The 18467-nt window shown below is 40.7% G+C and overlaps 1 protein-coding gene across 4 annotated transcripts in view; it reads right to left on the bottom strand.

Moving 5' to 3' along the window:
• Positions 1–12918: 12918 nt before the first annotated feature.
• Positions 12919–18467, bottom strand: part of kazna (kazrin, periplakin interacting protein a) — a 98543-nt gene continuing 92994 nt past the window's right edge. The window contains exons 7-9 of one of the 4 annotated variants that reach the window (XM_030783751.1): positions 17190–17370; positions 16522–16655; positions 12919–16072 (exon numbers count right to left, since the gene is read on the bottom strand). In XM_030783751.1, the coding sequence (XP_030639611.1) occupies positions 15902–16072; positions 16522–16655; positions 17190–17370 (486 nt within the window). In that variant the 3' untranslated portion in view covers positions 12919–15901. Of the gene's footprint in view, positions 16073–16482; positions 16716–17189; positions 17371–18467 lie in introns of all 4 variants that reach the window. The other 3 variants (XM_030783749.1, XM_030783750.1, XM_030783752.1) reach the window with 3 other exon arrangements.

Here is an 18467-nt window from a genome sequence, read left to right as displayed (position 1 = left end):
GTGAACATGTTAGGGTAAGATGTGTTCGGCCTACATTCAGCGCATTGAGCTTAAAAGTACAAAACAGGGTGACAACTTGAATACTATTCTCCAAGTAATTAAAAATGTGTTGAGACAGGCTTTGATTTTACCGAATATTCTACAACGAAAGAGCCTGCTTAAGTAACTTTCCACTCTCCTGCTGTTCTACCCTTCACCAGACATCCATCTGACCACAACATTGGTTCCGAGGGCTTGAATGAGCTTTAAAAACAAGGTCAATACCCTCAGTCTTTAACAGTGGTTGTTAAAGCTCATCATTGGTTCTCCAGGTAGAGAAAATCACTGAGAGTTCTTTGAAGTAGTGACATGGGAGAAAGAGAGAAAAAAAGTTATGGTAGATCACCAAATGTTTTCCCTGCATTTCACTTGAAAATAGAAAGGCCTAGACATGAAGCCATAGCCTTTGATTTGCATACTGAGAGAACTGTATTTTTCTAGTGGGAATTTGTGGTTAGCATTTGATGAGGGCTCCTCGTTAGATTTCTGTCTACTGGGATTTGCTAATGTCTTTTTATCTGTGCTCCCATAACCCTCATCACAAACAGCAATAACAATAACTCCTGAAAAAAACACTCAAACATTCTCAGCTGAAATAATTTGCATTCAAGTCAATTTCTTTGAAACAGAAAAATCTACATACCTAATGTCCTAAGTAAAAGTGAAGCCAACAGTGCATTCTAATGTAGGTTTTGGCCTATGCACCCTTTGATGTAAGAAAAACACTGCCTTACATCTTAGCAAATAAATTTCACATGCCTCTACAAAGACTATGTACTTCAAACCAGTTGCAGCACAACCAGTGCGAAGATATTTTTTTTTAACTGTTGGTGATACTGTTCTGACAGGAATCTGCCAAATTGCCCAATATCCTGTTTAAAGAGCCACGTCTGTGGTATTTTTTTTTTTTAGTAACTGACGTGGGGAGCAACATATCACTCTATGTTTAAAGAGCCATAACCTCTAGAAACTTCCATATGGCGTGGAGAAATATTTTGTTGTTCTCAGATCACAGAGTGATCACCACAATATGATATACAACCTAACGAGAGGTGCTTATAACAGGGCTGATTCACACGGAGACTTGACCCAGCTTCGACACAAAAACAAGTACTGCATTGAATGCATCATTGAAAAAGAGAGATGAACTCAGAACAACTGCGAAAAAGACATTTGTCTTCCTCAGAGTACTTTCCTTAATGGAAACGCAGTGTCTTCAGAAAACACGACATTGCACGTTGAAAACAGTTTGGATGATCGTTAAAAGACGGTATGGTTAGAAACCCCTCACACTGTTGATTAACTCTTGAGTTACGGCCAGCGCATTTCACGTTCAGTTACTTGGTTAGACTTTACTTTACGTTCAAAGGTTACACTCTATCTTTATTCTGGCATTAAACATTAAAAGAAAATATTCAAAAGAAAAAAATAAGCATTAGGCCTATATGAAAAAATGCTGAATAGGGCGCAATGCTGGCCGTGTGGCAACCAGTCTGTTGAGGAAATACTAGCCTTAGAAGTAGCAACTTGTTGCGCTGCGAGTCTAGGCATGTAATGAGAAAAAAGAGACTGACTGTGAGGTAACTGTTCTGTATAGGTAAACCGGGAACGCAATGATTCGATTTGGGTGTGTACAGTGTACTTTTCATCACTTTTGCAAACGATCCCAGAGGGTACAATTGTTTGAACACCAGTCGTGACGTCACACTCAGATTTGACGAAAAAATGGCGCGGTGAGAAAGTACTGATGCATTTAAATGATTCCACACTGTCAGCACAAGAACGTGACTGACAGGGCATTTAGTACAATCCCATAAAGACCCGAAAGCACTTCACTTTCTCAGTCTATGTGACGAGGGAGAGAACACAACCAAAGGGCCGTGCAGAAATACAGTGAGTGGTATGGCACACACCAGCCCACCGAGTAGCCTACTCTGCGGCCTCACATCAGTGTAGGGACATCCGCTCCTGTGATTAAACCGTTACAAGTCTACCATTACACAATTAATGTCATCGCAAGCCACGAAATTATTTTATTCAGTGCAAGATTTCGAAGTGTAGGTCTAACGGATTTAACATTTATCAATCGGAATACTACCCACCTAGTTCCTAATTCTAATTTACACAGAGACGCCTAGTTATCCGATCAGCGTTGAAGTGAACTCAAAGTTTATCGTAAAAAACTTCTGCATCCAGTTCTCCGTTACCTAACATTCAACGACTGTGCATAAGCTACACACGTTCTTTAGTTCCCTGATCAGGCTACTCCAGTACTCGCCATGGATGAGCCAATAATTACGCTTAACAGTCTTCAGTGAATAAATTTAATCAAGAAGTCAGTTGAAGCTGAAGGCTACTGAGTTTAACTTGTGTTGATGTCTGGAAGGACGACCAAATTTGTCAGTCAGGCACTGAGAGAGCTCTCATAGAAGCCTGGAGACTTCGTCCGTATTAGGCTCAATTCACTTACCTTAAACTTCAAGTCAGTATCGGAGATGCAACAAACTCATGTCGTCATGCTCACGGCGACAGTGTGCGGTCACTGTCAAAACACGGATTAAAATGATTCCTGTCTCGCTCGTGTACTGTGTGCCTTTGTCCGATGAGCTGAGTCAACTACAACTGCCTTGTAAAGTTCATCTTCCTACACCCACCCAGAAAAGAATTAACCCCTTGGAGTCCCGTTCCCAAGTCTTACCGTGGAAGCTCAGAAATGTTTGATCAAGTCGTGGGAGTGACATTGAATTATGTAATAGTATCTAATCGTAGTTGTGGATGGAGGGAGTTTAATTCAGTCAGGTTCTCTTGATAGCTCTGGACCTATTTTTACCGTGTTTTTAACAGAATAACTCTGAGTTTGGGTGCATTATGAAAAAAGCTGCACAAAGTTCAACTGTAACGTTCTCTTTAGGAATCAACATCCGAGTTGTGAACAATATTTAACCCTGGCGTTGTATAAATTCCAAGTCATTTTACTCTAACTGTCCATCTACCTGCATTTTAGGATCTTAGTAATTTTATTTATTTATTTATTTTTATTTTTACGTGTACCGGCTTGACTCAGCTTGTACTGGTAGCTCTGATATAACCACAATAATGTTGCAACTTCATGTAAGATACAGGTCAGTTCCTCAAGTTCTAAAGCAGGAAATGGGAAAAATGCAACCTGCTCATAGGTTTGAATATATTGAGAAATATACATTCATTTGAAGTATTAAGTTCATGAGCTGTTGGTTAATGAGACCCACAACTCTCAAATCATATCATTAAATGTTTTATGCATATGAGTCTGAGTGTACTTGGAAGTCAAATCAATAGCTGAAAAGCCTCTGGGGACAGCTAAATTGATTTAGCCATTGATAATGTGAGCCACATGCTGATGTTTACAGAGAGGAATTCAAAATTGCCCTGTGTAAGGGCTGCAAGGGAAAACACGACCGGCATACCAGACATACTTTTTCAGCTGTTAACACCATGACCAAAATAAAAGCAGGAGAGGAGAAAAAAACCCCCCCCAAAACATAAAAATTTTGAAAAACAGAACCTCACAATCCTGTTCTAGCAGTCCTGCTTCATAATGGGTGTCAGAGTCCTGTACAACCCAGTCATCAATTCAGATTTTTAACTCTCAATTGTATCAATCTACGACATGACCAGATGTGACTGCTCACTGTATATTACAGTAAATAGCACTGTAACCTGTGTTTAAAGCATTCAATCACAAAATATGGTGGAGAGGGACCCAGAGTTATTTAAATAGAGGAAATGAATAAGGTTGAAATTGAATGTAAGCGACACCCTTTTTTATCGGTTATATAATAACTCTCTTTGGCAGGATTATTGGAGCAGTTCAGAACTAATTATGATAGATGTTGAGGATTGGTCAAGCACTTTGATTCAAAACGTTATCTATATCACTTAATGTTATTACTTTCAGGTACAAATTTCCTCGTGTGCATATCATGAGTAGGCAAAAGGCCACTGTCCAGCCTTCAAATATTATTACTCAGGTAATAGGAAGTGCTTTCAGGGAAGAGGCAGGTTCTTTGCCAGTTAGTACTACATGTTATGATGTGAATTTTCTGGAGTGTTCCATGAATGTTGCAGAGGAGGAAGAGCAAAAACAACAAATGAAATGAAGTATTCTTGAGGGAAAAAAATTATTTTGCCTAATTTTGGGAATAGAATTTTCTTTCCCAGAATATTCACATTGAACATTTTTACTGTTCTGGGAACAGGTCAGAGGTTGTTTGCAGTTGAAGACAATTCAACAATAAAGAACAATCTTAAATGCCCCCACAGTTAAATTTTTCGCGGAAAAAGGGAGAGTTGAACGTGTCTTGTGGTTTACAGGTTCCTCTAAGCGGCCGTAATATATGCTGTATATTTCCATGCTGTCAAGAGCTGAGTGAACGTCCACAATATTTAACCGGGTTTATTGTGGAGTGTTACGTCACCATACAGGTGTGGAGATGGAGGACCATCCCACTGAATTTATGACTGCAGAGCAGGCGTAAGCAAGTTTTGAGAATGCTACTCATTCCTTATTGTAAAAAATATCCGATTATACCTTCCTGTTCACTTATTTAAAAAAATTAAAACTGATTTGAAAAGAAAAAAAACAAACAAACAAACAAAACTTGGAGTCTAAGATACATTTTAAGGAAATGGCTCTGAAGTAAAAATAAACTTTAAAATTTTGCCAAACAATTCTTATTCATTTAATATAGAAATAATGCTATTATTATATGATTAGGTGAAAACTTTTCCACAGGATGACATTGTAACAAGTCATGACTCATTTCTCTTGATAAGCAACACTTGCCAACTCACTGTAATAAAGAGCATCCTGTTTATGCGGAGAACAGTCCAGGAAGACTCCTGGTTAATTCATTTTTCTACACATGTATTCATATAGGGCAGCGCGGTGGTGCAGTGGGTAGCGCTTTCGCCTCACAGCAAGAAGGTCTCGGTTCCCAGCTGGGTGGCCAGGGTCCTTTCTGTGTGGAGTTTGCATGTTCTCCCTGTGTCTGTGTGGGTTTCTTCCAGGAGCTCCGGTTTCCCACAGTCCAAAGACATGCAGGTTAGGTGAATTGGAGACACTAAATTGCCCCTAGGTGTGAGTGTGTTTGTCTGTGTGTCTGCCCTGCAATGGACGGGCGACCTGTCCAGGGTGTTTCCCCGCCTTTTGCCCTATGAGCGCTGGGATAGGCTCCAGCAACCCCCGTGACCCTAATCAGGATAAGCAGCTTAGAGAGTGAGTGTACTCATATACTCCCAAAAATATTAATAAACAACTAAACATGGACTCATTTTAAAAAGATCTCTGATCATAGTTTAATGACTCTGTCAGTGTTTAACAATGTGTTATTTGATGACTTGATTTCTTTTGATGACAGTTTTTTTTTTTTGCATATTAAGAAAATGAAAATTACTATCAAATACATTGAATTTTAAGATGGAAATTTCATTACTAAGACAAATGTTATTTTTTCAGTTCGCAAAGCATGTAAAGGGCTGTTAAAATACCAGAATGATTTCATTAGAATTAAAAAAAAAAAAATCAAAAACAATCTTGCTTTAAATGAACCCCAACTCACTCTTATGAGGATGCATTCAAACATCTTGCACTATCAACTTCAATTACCCTTTTTAAGGGACAAATCTTCTGTCCAACCCTCATTTTAAGATATCAGCACTAAATATAAATGAGAATAGAAATATAAAACATTCTACGATTAAATTTCATCACTCTGAGACAGGTGGGAAATAAAGTTTTTAACCGCCTCACGAGAGTCATATTCCAAAAAATGCCAAAGAACCATCTCAAAGGCTTCTGCCAGTAGACGTGAAACTAAATCCATGTGCATTTTCTTCGAAAGTGCATTTTTAACCAAAAAAAGGCTCTTATTTAAAAGAAAAAAAAAGGAGTGAAAGCGAGACTCCTGGTTCAGTCTGAGGCTGTATTGGACGTATTGGACGTCTCATGTAAACTGGGAACAGTCAGACGTTGGTGACTTCGATACCAGAGAGGTTTCCCTCTGTCCTTGGTGGCACCTCTTCACGTACTTCCCTAGGCAACGATGCACAGCTACCATGGTAACTTACATCTCTGCCGCTGTGATTCTTTGGGCTAAACCCTAAAGGTGGCTGGAGAGGAGAGAAGAAAATGAAAAAGGTAATATATACATGACCTATAAAAACACTACTGTTTCTACTGTTTCCATTTTCAAGTGGTCTTTAATATATATAGATTAAGGCATAGGTTAAAGAGTCATTAACACTTCTTAAGCTCTGCAGCCACAGAGCCTCAAATCTATATGTGCGTACACTTGTGATTAAAGCGTAATGATTACTCTTCATCATTTAATCAAAAAAGTCAAAAATTATATAAATTAAGACAATATGGGTGTAGTTATAGTTTATACTAAATGTGTCCTGACTCTGAAGTTCTGGTCCTGTTCTGTTGAACATAGTGATTATGTGTGGCATTTTTTGGGTTGTCAGTGTGACGACCTTGACAGCCCGTCTCCTGAGGGAGAGCTCGTCCTCAGCGTGACGATTGCCTGAAGTGGGAGAGCGGCCCAGAGAGCTTTGACGCATCAGCGTAGGGGGCGTGGCCAGCCTCTCAAAGTCCTGCTGAAGATTTGTCCTTCACAGCCAAGGAGGACGAGAGGGGAAAGATTGAAGAAAAATTCAAATGTCGATCGTACCAACATCTATACTAATGTTTTAGAGCAAAATATTGGCATAAACAGATATGGTATGAGTCAGTCAAACAATTTCACCCATGATCGGCTTGAATGTCATACACACTGAAAGAGACCCTGTTGCAATAGCGTCCAGTCATGATAACATGTTCCCTGTGATCAGTTACTGAGTAATGACAGCCAATGTAAGTGAGTACGCTCTCTCTCTCTCTCTCTCTCTCTCTTCTCCCTCACTCCTTCTAACCACCCCAACCGCCCCCTCTGCCCCCCCCCTCTCCGTCACTCACCTGGCTGTACTGAGAAGGGCTTTATATTCTTCAGCAAGGTGACGGCGAACCATGTGCTTGTTACTTGGTATACCCAGTGCCGTTGCCATGGCGTCAAAGTTGAAGGCAGGATCCAGAACCATGACAGCACCGTGTATTCCACTGTTCTGAAGACTGTCAGCAAACTCCTGTACAAAACAATTCACAGAGCACTCTAATCTCAGATCTGTTACAAAATATTCACACATATGCTTTCTCAGAATTTTGTCTGGGACGAACTCTTGAACGTCGAGAGGATTTTCATCTTTCAGCTTTCATAATTGCCCATTATCGAGCTATAAATGCAAAGAGTAGCGTGAAGTCTCAAAAAAAAAGAAAAAAAAAAAAGAAAGCTTTTGTCAACATGTGAAATTACAGTCATGAGTCAGGCAGCTGTATGACTCACTGCGCAGTAACTGTAGAGATGATGGCTGCCTTCTCTGAATATCATACAAAGCCTTTCTTTATTTTCACAGAGTGAGAGAAAGGATAAACAACCAGCCGCCAATTCCCATAGTCTTTCTCTTTCTCTCTCTCCTTCTCTATCTGCTCAACTGTGTCTTGTAAGGGAAAGATGGAATGTGGTTTATGCCCTGTCCTGTTAAAAGAGGGCAGTGGTACCTTCAGGTCAATGTCTTTAACCCACTTGATGATCCGATGGCAGGTCCACACTAGAGGGTCCAGATTCTGATGCTCACACTGTGCTCTTCTGGACTGGAGAGCCTGAATAAGGACACACAAACACACACACACACACACACACACACACAAAGAGACTGGTATATATTGTACATACTGCTTATAGAGATCTGAAACTCAGCTTTCAGTAAGAAGAAAATGGTTGCTCTGAGCTGTTTCTCCCTCTAAAATCTATATTTTGAATAGTCTCAGAGGTGTATCACTTTTTTTGGTAGATACATGTGTAATTAATTAAAGGCCAAGACTAAGAGAATAAATGAAATAATGAGCTAATTAGAAAATACATTATCAATTGCTACCCTTTGTAACACAGTAATCAAGTACAGCTGCATGATAAGAGGACTTTGGATTTGGGCATGGTTGGCTTGGTCCCCACAAACCTCTTTGTCAAAGGCCAGCAGGTTCAGCAGCTCAATACCAAGAAGCAAACTGCTCTGATGGGCTTTCTTGGTGACGTTGAGGTATCTCTCCAGGTCCCTGCGTGTGAGCGAATTCAACATCCGGCCATCCACCAAGTGTGTGTGAAAAGCCTGGGAGTACTGAGGTAGCCCCACGTCACTAAGCCAGGCCTTGGCCACCCAATGATGGTCCATATCTGCCGCTTTAGAGAGACTACGGGACAGATTGAGTTCGCTTCAGTTTGGTTCACATTCATTTGATTCAGATTCATCTCAGGTCAGTTCAATTCACAAATGCCTATTGGCAAAAACGTATCATTAGTCATTTCTAGGAAATATTACTCATTGTTTATTCATTGCATATCTCTGAACTTTGCATCAGAGCTACAGGTCTGTGACTAAAAACCCTGTACATTGGTCACTGCCACATGACTGTACCTTAGACTGTGACTGCTTCTGTGAGTATGACAGCTGTGTTTGTAATATGATTCAAATCATGATAAGGCGTCCGATCCTGTTACCGCCTGGCATCTATGTTTAAGATAGCACGATTATTATGTCAGGGCTAAAATCTAAACCATATCTCTATCTTGGAGCACACGGTTACGGCGTGTGACGCGGCTAACCCGTGTCCCGACTCAGCGTCTCTGTAGTCCTCGATAGCAAGGCGGAGTTTCCTGCGGTGCATTGAGCTGGTGACCCCCAAGCCAAGCTCCAAATCTTCATCATTCAGACTCAGCAAAACCTGAAGAGGAGGCCAGATATAGCATAGCTTGACTTATTCAGACAAGAGCACATAAATTACTCCCTCAGTTGCTGATCCTGAGAGCAGAGACACAGAGAATAATTTATGCCGTAATTTGTCTCCTCAAGGTTTTTGAATCGTCCGCTCACACAGAGACCACCTTCCGTCCCCTGTGTGACTCCAATAAGTTGTTCAGCTGGTACAATATAAAACTAAAACTATAAAAGCTTTTTTTCCCCACCAGCAGATTGCAGGGATAGTGTAAGGAATAACATATATTTTATAACCCCAAGACAAGCAGTTGTGCTGGGTGAGGACTTTTGAGGATATGGAAGAAGTTGCTCTCTGCCACCTCTAACACTTGAATCAAACTTCATGGTTACCTGAAAAAAAAACCCTATAGAAATTAGGGGTGTTTTATACATGCAAATATTCATAGGTGTGGACTCTTACCTTACCACTCTTGACATTTTCAGAGCAGGCCCGCATGTACATTGGCATGGCCATGATAACCTCGAGCCATGCCTGAACCGTGCCCGCCCGCCATAGAGACATGGGCATCGTCCTGGCCAGTTCCACCTGCTGCAGACGGTCCAGCTGTTCCTCACCGTCCGAGAGGCTGAGACTGAGGCGGGTGGGGCTTGAGAGACTGTCTGAGTCTGGATTGGTGGAAAAAGGTCAGTGTGGGCGGGGCATGAATCAAAACGGGGTGTGGATGGATGTTGAGGCATGTGATGCTATGATGGTAATCAAAGAGATCAGCAGGCAGAATTTGAAGCAGTATATCAATGCCTAATCCACAAACAAAAAAAAAAAGATACTCATGGTTTAATCAGTAGAACCCAGGAATGGACTAATTCTGGTTTCCCAGTTTGAACTTTAACTTGCCCTAACTCTATCTCCAGTTACAAGGCTGAGCACATGCACAATAAACCAATGAGTCAACAAGAGCATTAAATCACAAGCATACCCTTACTCTAGGTCTACTCGGCTTTGTTTAGCACATGCACTTACATGCATAGTGAAAGCAGAAGTCACAAGAAACACACAAACACCTGATTGCTCTGAGCAGCTGGTCTGTCAGTCCATGAAAGGACATTCTATTTAAATTCACAACATATTGTATACTACAGATCTGTATCACTGCCTGCTTCCCATGCATTGTTATCTGCACTTTGTGCTACTTCTCCAGCAGGACAAAGGACTATCATGTTCTATTCAATTCAAGGATTACTTCTTACCAAGGTCATTTATTAAACACCATTCATCATTAGTGATTATGGACCAACGACGGTGAAGACTGACTGAAAATTCTACAAGGAAATGAGTTAGCATCATGGACAGCACTGCACTTCAACACACACACAAAAGTGTTTAAATATCCCGTGCTGGAGTTTTGGACAGCAGTAACAGATCCGTGAACATAAGATGTTGCTAGCAGTGTAGCTCTTCAAGGAACTCTGGACTCAAGACAACCAGTAGAAGGCAGCAAAGCTCTTTGCCACCAGGATCGGAGGCTTTCTTGATCAAATCAAGTCAAAAGAGGGAATTGCTTGGTCATTGTGAAAAGTTAGAGTTCCAGCAGCCTTACATCATACCAGCATTATAAGTGTGTGGCTGGACAAAAGAGAATTTATAATTAATAATTTTAGTCCAGTTCTTCCTGGAGTTATTTGAACTCTGCAAGAAATCAGAACACCCCTCCCTTTCCAGTCAACACTTCTATATCTCTACTCATTCTCCCCTTGGTTGAATGGTAGCAAAATTGCTTTTTGTGGCGAGAGGACAATTATCTGTAATTACCTTTCGGATAAAAGCCGTATAATGTCCCTGTGCATGCCTCCCGGAAAATGGAGAAGCTGCCCAGCCGTTTTCAGCCAAAAACAACAACAACAAAAAAACCTTTCTCAAATTGTCCTCCTCCCCTCTTCAAGAGCTTTGTGCCTGTACTTATCTCAATAACACAGTTGAGCTGTGATGCATGTTAGAACAATGCATTCCAGTGCTGGAGCAACCATAAAGTACAGGTGTTCAAGCACCTCCAACTGGAGTGACTGGCAAACACACAAAACAAGTTGGAAATTCTTCTGAGGATTTTGTTTTCTTTCCCCTGATCCCTTCAGCTTTTAGATTTTGCTTTGGAAGAACCATGTGGAAGTTATCAACAAAAACTCAGGTTGAGGTTAAGCTAAATATGGGATGAGCAAAGACAAAAAGAGGGGAAAAAAGTGTTTTCGCTCAGAGGAGAGATTGAATATTTTGTTTACGGCAGTCGAGTTCATAACAGATTAAGGTTCAGTTATGTAATGTCGAACAAATTCAGCATGTGAGGGAACAGTATCTGCTGCATGTTACTATATTTGCCATTGGAAAAAACTTTATACACACACACACACACACACACACATATATATAGTTCAACCTCTAAACCAATGTTTTTTTCCCCAAGCATCTGGTCTGGCCATGGGGAAGTAACCTTTAGACATAACAGTAACCTAGGACCAAGAAATTATATTTTTTGCTGCAAAGAAAAGTAAGTATGACATGCATCATGACATTTTTAGTTCAAAGATTCCTTAAAAAAAGTTTTAAATATGTCACGAGGAACCCTAAAATGTGAATGAAAGGCAGATTATTCTTAGTATTTCAGCATTTAGTCTGCTAAACGTGACTTTGCTGATTAAAGCTCACTTTTCCCATGCATTTAAGACGAGGAAAAAGGCTGGCACATCCCTTTTAGTTTCCACATTTAAGAGACAGCAGGAGTAACAGTTAGTTGAAGGTCACATTCAGAACAAAGCAGGGTTTTTGCTTTATGCGTGCAGTATCCACTGAATGCATGCTAAGGCTATTCACATAGCAAATGAGCTTTTGACAAGGGGAGACTATAAAAGTACTCCATCCAATTTCGTATTGTTAAAGCACATCTCAGTCTTTGTATTGTGACTGTCTGTAAAAGTTATCATCACTATATTTTTCTGAGACCTCATTACTGTTCTCAAAAGATGTCCCTCTTTTCACTCGAAGCATGAATTTCAAAGAAACTAATGATTCCGTGATCAAATCGTAATGACTGACAATTTAAAAAAAATCAGTTTTCATCATGGTGTGGTCTCTGTGCAAGTGTTGAAACCACTCCACAAATAATCAAGACGAGGAATTTGGGAGGAGATGTTGCCAAGACAACAAACTGTCTTGCAAGTTCAGATATTCATTCTCAAATGGTTTGTATTGATTCATTATATACAAACCTTTTAGAATGATCTTATATCTAATGTCTTTATCATTTCACATAGACATGTCTTAACAGCAAACTGGTTTCCAGTAAGCTGTTGTTTTCAGTGAAAGATAATGATTCATTTTTTCTGTCTCTCTGACCAAACGTTACCAAGCCATCGTGTGCCGTCAGACAGCTGTGGCCTGTACGGTGAAAGAAGCACCATATATCTGACAGTTTATCGTAGAGAGTTCACACTGTGAGTCAACTTGAAGCAGGGCTGAAATTGAAAAGGTCACTGTTCACATACTGTTATCCAGGATCTCCATACATAGTTCCATAACCCAGCAGGACTCGCCTCTTTTTTTTTTTTTTTTCTTTTTTTTTTTAGGAGTTTGGTTGTTCTTTCAGGCTGCGGATCAAAGCTTGCCAGAGTTACCAGAAGAGTCTGGGTTAGAAGGCTATGTTGGAGTACCCCAAAACGTAGTTATACAGGAGGGGAGGGGGAAGGGGGGGGGGGGCATTGGTGGGATTTAGTCATGACGGACGGATACTGACACTGTAGTCACACGGGGAAGTCAGACGCAGGAGGACTCCGCTAGCTGAGGGCAGCTACCACTCCACTCACTCTGGTGGAGTCAATAATGAGACAGCCAACCCCAGCTTGAGGAAAAGGTTAGGTTGGAGGGTGGGGGCGGGGGCAGAACACAACCACATAACAAACACAGGGAAAAGAAGACGGCCACATAGGAAATTTCTGTGTTATGTCTTTTATTTTAAAATATTTTTTTTTTTCTTGTTGTCACTTTATATCTTTATCATAGTTTGTTTCCATGCCGCTTAGATCTCTTCTGCTAACCTTTTCCAAACAGATGAAGAGAACGCTTTCTATATTTATATTACAAACATACTCATCTATTGAGGTCTATTCCTTATAATTAAATAAAACTCTGATAATAGATTTAAATTCAGTAATATTTCCAAATTTACAGAATGTAAAATATTTGCTGTGAAATGAAAGGAAATTGGGATCAGTAAATTAAATATGAAAATAATGGTTTTCTGATATGAAATGCCAGTGAGAGAAAGCGATATACTGCAACAATGAAGGCAATTTCACCCCTGCTTTTCTTTCTTTTTCTTCCTTCTTTTTTTTTTTTTTGGCAAATTTTTTTTTTTTTTTGGCAAAAACCTTTTTGCAAAACGGCTTGGATAATCATACCTCCATTTTAAAATAGGTTTTCATAATCCCCAACTTGGTTACAGTTTGAAACGAGCTTTAGTTTAATAACATTTCGGGCAGGCAAAGCTTTCCTGAGGGTAGGGCAGACTTGCGGTCAGAGGTGCCAATATGGGGATAAAAAATTTGATTGAACTTGTGCTTTTCTCACAAACACTATTAACCTTTGGCATTTCCCTAATTGCTTCTAAAGGCAAGGCTGAGCTCCAAATCTGATTACTTGGCCATGGTTTAATGTAACGGCGAGAGAGGGATGGAGTACACATTTGTCTCCTGTTTCATTAACAATGGAGGCAAATATGGTCTGTAACCTGAAGGATGTTAACTTATTACAATTCTTTTATTTCTCTCCTTTGATCCGAGTCGAGACCTGAATGAGCCTGACATTCTTTCTTCTTTCTTTTCTTTCTTTTTTTTTTTTTTTTGTCCAGCATGACACGGATTTAAAAAATGCAGAGCATTTGATGATGTATCTGTCTCTGCTATTATACAGTCAGCGTTTTTTTAATCTAAATGTCTTACTTGGAATCAGCTTCTTAAGGAAATTTGATTGATTCTGTTATCAGAACCGGCCTTCGTTCACACACTCTGGTTTAGTGGTCTTTGTTGTTGAGAAGGACCTACAGTGTCAGACTTGTAGAAGGACGGATAAACACACTTACAGTTTATCAGTTTGGACTGAAAGCAACTTAAATACATGGCTAACTCCAAAAAACCATGGTAACCTACCTACCCTCTCTATTCAACTGGTCCAAGTTATGGCCAATTATGTTGCTGGAAGCCTAGACAGGACCCGTTCAATCTCAGCCAATCATTCTTTCAGCAGGAGCGTGAGACCTCTTACAGAACATCCTATCTTCTCTCCTCTGGGCCTCTCTCAACTCTACAGCGTGGAGTGGGCTCTTCCACTTCTATTTCCAGACACAGACTCCAAAACCCCGTGGGGGCCTGTCACCACAGACTCAGTCGTGAGAAGAACTGGATTCTTTTTTTTTTTTTTGTCCTTTCATGTCAAAATAGCTTCCCTCTCTGACCTATCATTTTCTGCTTTTACATGCTACAATATCTGAAAACAATTTTTCTTATCTTGAAGGAAAAGATATGATTCTTTTTGGGTTTATTATTACAAGGTTGCTAGTTAGCCATTGAAGAATTCATCACAGTTCAAAACATGTCCTTCAGCGTCCAGTGACACTTTATTCTGAATAACTTTGCACTGATGAAGGACAATGATTTGAAAATGACTAAATAACCCTCACAGGGAAATGACTCGACGTTTATGGGACTAGAGAATAAGAGGACGCGCCATCAGCGGAGATGCAAATTAATCCTTCGGGTACCATGAATAATTTACAACCTTAGATTAGCTACACACACTTAAGGGTGACAGGCACCAATGTGAAGCAGCCTCATCAGGACCAGTGACTGCTGGGTAATCACCTCATCCCTGTTTCCCTGTGGGGGGGGAAGAACCACCACAGGGTTTGAAAACACCACAGATGCAAAGCCATTACTGAGGACCTTTGCAATAAGTCTCCTATGTCTCTCCTAAACCTAAATGGATTTTTTTTCCTTTTTATTGAAATGAATTTATTTAGAATGACATGATTTTCAGTTTGGAGCATTCCTTTTTTCCCTTTTTTTTATCGTGAATGAGAGCTTTGTTAATTTATTTTACATTTTTTTGTTCATTTAGCTGACATTCTTGTCCAGAACGACTTGTAATTACTATGCCAGAGGTCTTACGTACAACTCTGGAACAACTAAATGTTAAGTGCCTCGTTAAAAGACACATAAGTAATGACATGCATGGGATTAGAACTCACAACCCTCTGGTTAAGAGCCCAATAACTGCAAACCGGTGAATACAGCAGCTAGAAAGTCTGCGCTTTTGCCGACAGGAAAGCTTCAGGGAAAAAAATTGAAAAAACTGAGTGCAGGGAATGAACAAAATGGAACAATGGATGAGAATTAATATGTTAAAAAAGGGTGAATAAGGAAAAAAAATGTTGGTAAAATAGAATAAAATAAAAGCATTCAGGACAAAAGACATTTACAAGCACAAAGTGCACAATGACTGTTATTTACAAACACAGCAGTCCTTCAAGTTTCCAGTTATCGAAATAAACAAAAGTCAATATAAAGACAATTAAAAGGTTGGAACACATAGCCATGTTGCTTAGCAGATACGGCAAACATACAGTATCTGCACATGATAAACCCACAAAGGGTGATCTTTACACTCTATTTACATGCAGTCTGTTTGCAATGGATACACTTCAGAGGAACAGTAGGGATAAGGGATCCATACGAGGAGTCTCTAGTCGTCTTGGGCAAGGAACACACACACATACACACACACACACACACGCACACTTACCCACACACAAGTTACCACACAATGCAGACATGCATGTGCACACACTTCACTTCAAATTGTTGGCCCATACAAGACGAGCACACACACACACACATACATACACACACACACACACACATACATACACACACACACACACTTAGGTCACAGGGTGTTTCTCTGGCTCTATCACCAGTCAGCATCCTCCTCTATATAGTAATCTGGGGTAGAAGTACCGTCGAATAGGCCTGGGTCCAGAGACTTCCTCTGTTTTCCTCTGGCAAAGACGCGCGACAGTGATCCCAAACCCATCTTCTCCTTCTTCTTCTTACGCTTCTGGTCTTCCAGATCTTCTAACGACTACAGCCATAGGAACACAAAGAGTAAGAAAAAACAACAACAACAAAAAAACAAACAACAAATGAAAAACAACAAAAAAGAGAGAGGAAATGAAAGAGAGAGATGAAAGTGTGTAAAGGTACACAAAATTGGCATTCGTGTCAAATTGAATTCTATATATATATATATATATATGTAAAAAAAACATTGACACATTGTCCTCGTAATAAATCTAAGCACATGATGTTGGTCTAGCCAGGTCCCTCTCCTAGTCTTAATCAATTTCAATCTGAACAGTTACAACAAAAATCAGTGGTAAAAATGATCCAAATGTAAAAATCAATTCTACTCAACAAGCTCTCATCATTTCAGGCCAAAGGTAGCAGAGGGAAGAAAAGAGGGGGAAAAAAAGAGGGAGAGAGTTGCCGGACGGGGTGATTACTTGGAGGTGGGCCGCGTGCAGATCTTACATTGCAGAGGGAGTGCGTCCGGTGACGGGGAGAGTTGATGTCGCTCGGCGTGGACGATCTGTCGCCGTCCATGGCCGAGGCGTCCGAGATGATTGACGGTTGCCGCGAGTGACAGGGGCTGATCCTCAGCGCGGCTGAGGGGGGGATGCATACGCCGTCAGTGTCACAGAGACACACGGGGCCGGCTTTCAGCACTGACGACACACACACACACACACACACACACACACACACACATGCACACACACCCGTCCCACACATACACACACGTACATTTAACTATCGAAGCGTAAGATATACAATAGTATATCATCAGATATCTACAGCCACATAAACACTTAGTAAACCAGCTGCACCAATATATCCACACGTGCACGCGCACACACACACACACACACACACACACACACACACACACACACACACGAACGCACACACTTGCACACAAACCCACACTCAACAGTATTGCCAAATAATGATACATTATAATACATATTATATTACATTTAACAACAAATCTACTCCGCCACATTTAGAGATATAACTGAAGTTACAGCTTTCATGAAACCATGATGAAACACAGAAGTACGTAAGCATATTGAATGACTTTGCATCACGTGTGTCTTGTGCAGTAGGGTGTATACGTTTGTACACGTTTGAGAACTTACCCTGTCTGTCGGCTGGGTGGATGTGATGAAGGGTCTGTTGGCTCTGCCGAATGGCTGCAGTCAAGGGCAAGTCCGCCTGCATCACCCACTCCTGGTTACCGTTGACTACAGCCTCCGTGGGCATTGCCAAAGAGTGGCGCTTGGGCACATCTTTAGTCAGGGTGGCCAGGGACTGCTTTGCCTGAGGACACAGACACACACACACACACACACACACACACACATACATACAAACACAGATGTGCAGTCCTTGTTCAAATCAGTCCAGCACAAACAAGCAAACAGCACTGTTGACATTTTAACGACTGTCAGTAATGACAGCGTTAGGCATTTGGACACTGTTCTGTCACCATGCTGTGAAGATGTGTAGGCAGGGTGCTCTTGTTTTTTTTTTCTTTTTTTTTCTTTTCTCCTCAGGGCTTTTCTTGTCTGCAAATGCCATTCCATAGTGTTTTTCATCTTTCTTTACCCTCTCTCTTTGTTCCATGGGATTATTGTGCGTCTGTCTCACAGCTGCTTTACGGGCTTGTGAAAAACGTTTGAGGAAGTGCCTGCTGACGGCAGACTGAGTGTGTATGTACAGAGGCAGAGTGAAATAAAGTTGTTTCGTAATTATTAATGACAACATCTGCTCCACACACCTCTGTATGAACACACAGATCCTTGAGTGTTAAGGGTGTGTGTGTGTCAGTGTGCGTGTGTGTGTGTGTGTGTGTGTGTGTGTGTGTGTGTCTGTGTGTGCACGTGTGCATGTGTTTGTGTGTGTTTTACCCTCAGAGAGAAATCAGAGATATATAAAGCTTCAGTTTCAACCTATAAATAGTCAAAACAGCAGTTTGATAGACAGGGAAATGGGAAAACTAGATTACGTCACACCATGGTCATGCCAGGCAGCAAGCAATATCATCATCCTCATCATCATCATCATCTTCATCATCATTATCATCATCATCATCATCATAATTTTTATGAACACCAAACACTGCCTCTGGGTTTGTAATATTCCTGAGAAAGCTACTGAGGATCATGCAGGGAATAATACACACAGGGGTCACACAATGTCCAAATTAAGTCTACAGACATGTTCCTCACAGGGTATATTAAAACCAGCAGTCCCTGCACAAAACTCCATGGCAATACACCATTATGGAACTGCTGAACAACTAAATACAATTACTTGAGGACTTCCTTCAAAAAAAAAAAAAATACACAACACAACCAAAATATTCATGCCTTCAATCCCATCCACAAATGGAAACACTGGGATTGGTCACAAAT

Source organism: Chanos chanos, chromosome 9 (genome assembly GCF_902362185.1).
Source record: "Chanos chanos chromosome 9, fChaCha1.1, whole genome shotgun sequence".
Taxonomy (NCBI): Eukaryota; Metazoa; Chordata; class Actinopteri; order Gonorynchiformes; family Chanidae; genus Chanos; species Chanos chanos.
Note: the sequence above shows the minus strand (reverse complement) of the source record. Positions and strands in the feature narration are given on the sequence as shown.